Source organism: Acanthisitta chloris, unplaced genomic scaffold, assembly GCF_000695815.1.
Source record: "Acanthisitta chloris isolate BGI_N310 unplaced genomic scaffold, ASM69581v1 scaffold23246, whole genome shotgun sequence".
Lineage (NCBI taxonomy): Eukaryota > Metazoa > Chordata > Aves > Passeriformes > Acanthisittidae > Acanthisitta > Acanthisitta chloris.
In genome coordinates, this window is record NW_008676833.1 from 27228 (window position 1) to 35783 (window position 8556).

The 8556-nt window shown below is 37.4% G+C and overlaps 1 protein-coding gene across 1 annotated transcript in view; it reads right to left on the bottom strand.

Annotated features, from left to right (window-relative positions):
- Positions 1–1537: 1537 nt before the first annotated feature.
- Positions 1538–8556, bottom strand: part of ZDHHC13 (zinc finger, DHHC-type containing 13) — a 15130-nt gene continuing 8111 nt past the window's right edge. The window contains exons 10-16 of the mRNA XM_009076292.1: positions 8138–8262; positions 7277–7339; positions 6809–6902; positions 5340–5423; positions 3856–4013; positions 2358–2455; positions 1538–1673 (exon numbers count right to left, since the gene is read on the bottom strand). Coding sequence (XP_009074540.1) covers positions 1538–1673; positions 2358–2455; positions 3856–4013; positions 5340–5423; positions 6809–6902; positions 7277–7339; positions 8138–8262 — 758 coding nt within the window. The remainder of the gene's footprint in view (positions 1674–2357; positions 2456–3855; positions 4014–5339; positions 5424–6808; positions 6903–7276; positions 7340–8137; positions 8263–8556) is intronic.

Here is an 8556-nt window from a genome sequence, read left to right on the forward strand (position 1 = left end):
TCCAACTGCTGCTGATGCCACCAAGTGATAACTGCCAAGTAAAACATTAAACATCACATATTGCTAAGAACTTAGGGCATTTGGTTAAGATTTTCCACCTTGCAGGAAAAATTTCTGAGCTTATTATCTTAAGGAATTGTTAGAATAGCTTCAAATGGTACAGTGATAAAACAAGATTCGTGTTTGTTTTACAGTGAATTAAGAAAAAAAAAACCCTCATGGAACATTATTGCTTCTTAAAACTAGGATTTTACCACGTTTTAGACTGGAATTTTAGACTTAGCATAGTGGCTCATGAAGGCAGAGATACCTGATGGAGTGCAGAGTCCGAGTCAGGCTGCATTTTCCTTTGTTCACCATGTTACACTGTCTGTATTTCTACCAGTCTCCTAGTTGGGTTTTGAACATGTTGACATTTTGTGTTATGGCAAAAGTAGATGTTATTCACTTTGAGACAATCAAAAAGGGTGTGAAATTCTTTCTCTCACAGGGAGGTATTTCTAAAGAAAAACAACATTCTCTCAGAATACAGCGTTGTAAGTTTTGTTATTGTCCGTTTTCGAGCTGCAATAAAGTACCTATTGCTTCACATTATTTTACTTGAATTTGCATGTGCTTTTATGTTCTGCAGTGTCACAGATAAATGGATTTCACCGAGATGAACAAAATCCCCTAGTTCTTAACTACCAGCATTGCATTTCCTTACACTGCTTTACTCTTGTGTTGTCAGTTCTAGATTGTATTTACCTTCAATTTTCTAATCTCTTTCCATGCTGGTTTTCATTGTTACCTACTTTGATTTATATTTGGAACCACAGTGTCCAGTTGGCCATTCCAGACTGACTTTGTAGCCTTTCCTTAGGAACAAGGATGGCATTAGCTATTACAGATCTATGCCTGCAGCTGGGAACAATTCCTTCTTTTTATGTGCATTGCTATTTTCCATCATGAACTTACCCATTTTCATACACTAATAGGTAAAACGTAAGACAAAGAATCAGGGTTTTCCCTGTGGTTTTGTGCCTACCTGTTCTTAAATACCTCACTGGTCACATAGCACTTGAGTCTGTTTCAGTCTGCAAAAATACACTTAGCAGCAAGAAATCTCTATTTTATTACATGTAAACCCTTCAAATACAATGACTTAAGAGGTTTTCACAGCATAAGCAACAAAATGACAATGTAATTGTAATGTTAAATTTACAAATATGAACATTCACCTTACTACTCAAATGTCTGATTATCTGCAAGATAAAGCAAAGAGTTCTGAAATTCTGCCCTAAAAACTTACCTTGAAAAAATATATTCTTAGTGTCATCTCATCACACAAAATTTTAAATAATTTCAGCTCAAACTATATACACATAGACACACAGTGATTGTTCCATATCCAAACCTGCTGTAGCCTATGCAAGATAAGTTTAAGATTTGAAACAGTAATAAAAACAAGTCACTTGAGAAGAATTTGTAAAAATTAAGAAAAATATCCAGTTTTATTTAGCTATCAGCTCAACCATTTTAGAAATCAAGCACAACTTTACACAGCATGAACATTTTTCTCCTTTGCCAGGTGAAAAAGGTTGTATTGCTTGGTCCAGTCAATTCCATTGGGTTTGAACAGACCAAAGCAACTGCACTGAAAAAAGTCTGCAAGATTCTGGAAGCATCCAAGACTGAAAAGGAGAAAAATATGTGTTAATAAACCTAAAAAAGAGAAGACTGCAATCATCAAAAATACACATTCACCATTAGACAGTACTTAAGTATACACCTGCCAATGAAGACAGCTCTGGGAGAAACATTACTGCTTTGTTGAACTTTTACAACCTGTTTTCCATTAACAAATGAGAGTAGATGAAGTTGACTCAAATATTTAAAAGTGAATACTTAGTAAGAGCTCATCTGTGAGCATACATGAGGAAACAGGGAAACCTTGGTACTAACTTCTCTACTGAGCTAAACACTGCAAGTGCATTCAGAAAGGAGCCAGTACATACCCTAATTCTCCTTCTGATCCTACACAACAGAGACTGCTGAACAAATTCAAGGACAGCTCTCCCTCAGCCCCAGAATAGTGTCTAGTGATTAGTGCTATGGACTGATTCTGGCACATCTCTTTCCTCAACACACAGCCATGCAGAAAGAACCCCAGCAGCCCTTATGCTGGCTGTTTAATTCCAAGGGCAAGAGAAGTTCTCAGTAAGGAAAACAAAGTTCATTTTCTCTCCTTAGCACAACTCCTAACAGGCCTGACTAGCACATCCATAGACCAAAACATTTTTGCACTTATGAAGCAGTGAAGTAAATCAGTACTGAACAAGATATGTGCTTAAAATACACTACTCATTAATACCCACTTGTATGGAGTCCTCCTGAGGGAAACAGGATGCTTAGAAGATTTTCTCTGCATCAGGAGATTCATTCTTTCATGTGAGGTCAAGCCCAAGAACACAATCTGATTGAAAGGAAAACATAAGGAATGGCTGAAACTGGAACACCACAAATTAGAATCTTGGTGATACCAAAAGATACTAATGAGAAGGGAGAGCAAGGGAAGACATTGGCCACATCTAACAACTAAGTAACTAGTGCTGTAATTGATGATTGAAAAGTGCATTTTTAAATGTCAGTTGGGCTAGGATGGAACCTAGCAAGCTGTGACATTAGTGCTGCCACCAAGAAGGGAAGTTTAATTGGGATGTCTGTAAGGAATGTGCTTTCACAGATGTCTGCAGAAGGGTAAGATCTATCTCAGTGAAGAACCTATTCTCCTCAGACTTTGTCTATATTCTACCACCCAAAAGGATAGAAAAAAAATCCCCTGAAGAAATAACAAAATAGCTTGGCAAAAAACATGAAGTACATATGAGAGTCAACAATAACTTTTCCCTCTTCTCAACTCTGTGTTTTCTTCCACTGAGTTTCAACAATGAACTTGATGAGTTTTTCTGCATTTTTGCTTGCCTATTCCTTTTTCCATTTTCTTATTTTTGTAATCAACTTGACTTTTACAAGCCCTCACAAACAGCTGCAAGGGTCCTTCACTGAAGGACACTAAACAGCACAAAGCAGAACATTTACAAATAACTGTGTACAAAACAGTAGTTAACTGTAAATATCCTTCCCAGATCCTGTTTTTTATTTCCAGCATGGTATCTCAGTGTCTTGGACATAGCAGAAATCTAGCAGTATATGTTTAAAATTGTGGAGCTGTTTTTTTTTTATTACTAAACAAGCTGTAAAACAAGTCTTTAGCTCAGTAGGCTTAACACATATTCCAATGGCACATCTTTCCTAAGAGCTGCTAAACAAGCTGTTTCCTAGATGTTCCAAGACAGCTCTTCTCAGTTCTGTTTGCATAGCCAAGCTCTCTCTGAGAAAAATATAAACAAGAAATTTGACAGTCCTGAACAAGAGAAAATCCAGGTCATATATTTTTATTGGAGCAATGGGATTTAATACAATCTAATAACACCCTGCTGAGCTCTGCCACAGAATTTTCAACTCAGGACTAATTGTGCTATTGAGCTTTTGTGCCATTTTTGGGGCACTAATACCCAGTTTGTATTAGTCAAATAAATTTCTTGCCTTTAAACACTACTTTTTATAGGTCTGGCATTTTTGATGAGTAGGAAACCCAGAACTGAGTTATAGAAATGATTTGCAGACTGTACTGTTAACAGGGGAATGCTGAGTGCACAAGTACCTGTGAAACTTTAAGGACTGGGGTTTAAGAGAAGCACTAGCTGTGACAGTCATCAGTCAAGGAGAGCAGACACAAAGTTTTTACGGGAGCAAATCATCTACGGAAAAGTTTTAACATGTCAAGAAACATAAACTGAAGGAAATTACTACCTGATAAAGCTGAACAGTGAGGGACAACGAGGCCCAAGCAGTATGGAAACAGGTTAGTGTGAAGATGTAAGCAACCCAGGGAGAGCAGTACACTATCTGGGTGAAGTATGTCCATGCTCCATCTTGATGGTAACTTGTTGCACAATGGTTGGACCAATCTGACAAGATACACAATCAATCAATCATGTTTTTAAGAACTGAACAAAGGTTATTTGCATGGAATGAATATTACATAGCAACCTGCTCTAGAAATACCATGTTGAATATTTCCCACACCCACTTCAGAGCACTCACACAGACACCTGACTGCTTGTTGTTGTTGCTGCATGATCCTTACATTCTGTGTTCATAACCCACAGAAGGAACACCCAAGGCACAGGCTATGCTAATTTTATATTACAGAGAAATGTCATTATCTCTCATTGTCAAGACTTCTGCAATTTTGCTTCATGCTTATTTGTAATTTTAGGATGAGAATTTATCATTTCTCTTAAACCGCCACCAACAACAGAAGATGATTGTGACAACTCCAAGAACAGAGTGTTCTACCACTGTTAAACAGATGCAAACTGGAATGTCCAATTCCTGCAAATTTCTTGATATACTTAAAACCTATTAAAAAACCCCAAACCAAACTCAAACTAAAAGCAGAGCAACTTGTTTTTTTGACTCTGTGTCAGTAGAGCAATAAAGAGGTTTTCCTCCCACATTCCTTCACACAGAAGAAATGGAGAAACTATGTTTTTTCATACAGAAGACACCACTCAAACACAGGAAGGTAACTCATGTTCACATGAGTATCTGTGTTCTCCACTGCCATAGCTGGTTCATTTCACTCATTGCTGAATATTGGCTCATTTCAATAGAAAAGTAATAGAATTAAATTCAAGTAATATAAAATAAAATGAACTTCCTCTGCTTTCTATTTAAAAGGTTAGTGCTGTGGTAATTCATCCCCAGAAACTACATTATAAGGGCTCTTCTCTCCCCTCTAAGAAATTCCTTAATTTTTCAAAGTAACAGTTCAGATTCATTACTGAGATACAGAGTTCTCTTCTCTTCAAAGTTATCATTACATTAAAACAAAAAATAAATGCTTGCAAGTGTTCATTATAGATATTTCCAAGTAACAAAATCAATAAAGCTTTTGCAATAATGTATTTACAAACTAATTTTCTATTCCAATAAAGGGCATCCAGATTAGGACCTGTAATATCTCCCACATGGCTTCACTATTTCTTCTCTAACCAAAATGCTGTTTTGTTTTCCAATGGACATTCCACTAGAGCTGGACCTGAGCTCTTGCTCAACAAAAATGTAGTCAGATACTGCACCAAAGACTCAGATATGCATTTTCACTTCAAGGCAGAATTACACAATATATCCCTTGTGCAGGTAAAATTACACTTGCTGGAAATGAAATGCTGAAAAATAAAGACACATGTACTTGAAAACTAAATGAAAAGAAACTCATGGATACATACACAGGAGAGTTCCATAAAGCAGCCAGACACCAGTCACTGATAGGAAAGTCAGGAACAATATGTAGGGACGATGGTTCCCAACCCCTGAAATGTGAGGCAAGTTAAAAATAAAAACAAGTTTGACATTTTAAAATGCAGCAGTATTTGCATTTTCCCTGAAGTTAATAAAAGGAGAGTCAAAACCACTTCTTATTATTACCTCTGCTATCCACAAGAGAGCTTGACAAGGCTGATCTCTCTCTCAACTTTCTCCTGTAAGCCATCCCAATTTATGTAACAGAATTAGTTCTGATCAAGTCAACCAGGATTTGTCTCTTCAGAGCATGCCTTCAGCTGTTTTAGCTAGATGAGGACTAATTATGCAACCACAACTCTCCCTATGCACAGTAAAATTGTCTCATATGACTGAAAAGTCTGAGCTATTCAATTTAATTTGACCTTGTGTGCTTCAGAGTTGCAAACAAAAAAAAAACCTCACACCTATATCAGAGAAACTGTCACAGAAAGATATAAAATTATTTTTCTTTAAATTACAACCATATTGCTCAAAGCTTTGAGACAATGCATCAGAAGGATGTCTCACCACCTTGGAAACAGCAATACATTTCCAAGCACTGAACATGACCAAAAAAAAGCTACTGGCAAAAAATCCTATGCTCAAAATATATTGTTACAGATATGAAGCTCTGACCTTCCTATCTGGAGCATCACCAGTAATGAGACAGAAAGGAAGAAAGAGGGTGAGAAGAAAGAACACAAGGACATGAATAATGCCCCAGGGTGTTATCTCAGCAGTCCAGCTGCTCCACTCAGCACTGTCTCCAGCAGTGACAAGAGGCAGTGTAAGTTTGAGAGGACACACAGGCCTGGCCACTTGCTAGAGTTCACTCCCCTCATCCACAGCTATTGCATTAAAATGTCAGAGTGTGCACACTTGTCTAGTTCTTTTAGTATCTCCTGTTGAGCACATTGTCCAGAAGTTTCTCCAGTCCCTTTCTGAAGCTTCTAATGCTGCTGTATCTCCAAATCCTTACAGCAGCAAACTCCAAAATTTCACTGCCTACCAATTTTTTCTTTACCAATTTAAAATTCCTAGTTCTAGTAGGATGTGGTTGGCTAATAACAGTTCTGCAATAACTGTAGTCACCACCTCAATCTTGATCTTCATCTTTTCTTTGATTTTTTTAAAGTTTCCATCATATCCCCCGTTCCATCCTCTCTCAAAAGAAAGTTCCATAATTTGTGGTCTCTAATTTTAGGGTGACCACTTAGTAATATTTAGGGTGACCCTTTAGTAATATTTGCCTTTCTCTCTTCCAAGTAATTTCACTCCTGCATCTACCAGAGCCCTTCAATATCAACAGGCTATTCTTGTATCACGTGTGCTCTCTTTCTTTAAGGAGATAAATGTCGTATCTGCAACTTTTAGAGGATGATGTATTTTCAAACCTTACAAAACACACTCTCACCTATGCACTGTCCAATCCACAGAGAATGCTGATCATATCTGGCTACACATGCTTGGCAAGCAAGGCAATGCACAGATCTCAAAGGCTTCCTTACCTAGTTGAGGATAAAGGCAAACAACACACTCAGAGCACAAGCATCTATATTTTGCTCAAAGTTTAAAGCATCATATTTCGTATGATCACTGTGTAACAGACCTCAGAACACAGAACATAGATGAGAATGATACATCTTAATTTCACCACCAAAAAAAGAAGAGATGGAAATAGCTATTTTTTTTATTAAGACTAGAGTCCAAGGATTGCAAAACATCTCTCTGGTCACCATAAAAGAACAAAAGAAATTTAGACAAGATAGAAAAAACCACTCATGTTACACTTGATTGACAAGCAGAGGTCAACAAGCTTTTCCCAGCAGTATTGACTAAAATGCAGGTTCACTAAGAAAACTAATATCAAAATGCCACTTACAAGACATGATGTGCAAAATGTTCTGGAGTCCAAGCAACCTCCTTCTGCAAGAGCCACGATGTTCTGAAAGACAAAGCATTTTCTGCTTGCTTTTGGATCATATTTTCATAGGTGCTAGGAAGATTTTTACATTAGGCCATTTGTAGTTGATATGGATTTTGAGTGCCAAGCACTGACAGAAATAAGAACTTGCTATTTACAAAGTCCACAAGGAACACAAACCAGTGAACACTGATGCAGCTTCACCCATGGAAGATCATTCAGAAAAGTAATTTGTGTTGACAGAATTAACAAACAACGTGACTTAAATACTCTTTAACATGAGATGGTATTTAGATATAGACACCTCTCCTACAGTCAGCCAGACTTCAGGGAGATTAGGAGAGCTGCTGCCTTTACTGTCCCTTTATGAGTACTGGATAGACAACTTTTACAACTCCTGAGGCAGCAAGTTAAAACTGGACCCTGGGGAACTGTAGGAAAGCACTGTGAATCTCTCTCTAACCACAGACAACTGCAGCAGAAACTACATGAAACTTACATTTTTAAAGTGAAGTTCTATGTGAATTTATATCACAGATAACACCACTAGTTCTGTACAATGCTTGGTCAAAGCTCATGCTTCAATGAGAAGATGAAGGCAAGGAAATTATGGCAAGATGATGGAAGATAAGGTAATAAGCAGTAGGAGAGGAATTGTCCAAGATCTAGTTCAATAATATTGCCAAGAGCTCTTAAAGGAAGAATATTTCACTGGTTTCAAGTTTAACCAAAGCTGCACATGATGACAAACAAATCAACCACAACCACATGTGTGCTGGACCTGGTTAGTCCTTCCACTGTCTTTAAGAAATCACCTACCTCTTTTCTTTCTTCTTCTGAAGTCTTTATATATCCAGGATCGGTTTTCCACGTTTTATAGAAATAATAAAGAAAACCCACTGTGCTGAACATGACAGAGAGCTGAAGAATTCTATCTGTTATATGTAATAGGTTAAGGAATATGTTCTTCAACCACATATCACAGCTATTTGTTAAAGAAAATAAACACTCTAGGATTAGTTTACAGCATTTAACAAGCAACACACAAAGAGGAAAAAATTTCACTTCTATGACAGGGTCCTCTCTGTCCTTCAGAGGCCAAAGTGTCTGACAAGTTCACTATCTTGCCCAGTTACAGCTGTACAAACCTGCAGTATAGTACAGCTCCCTGTCACCCTCCCTACCAGAGTGCAGATTTTTGCCTTTAACAGACACAAAAGGGATTTGATTTCCTCTTT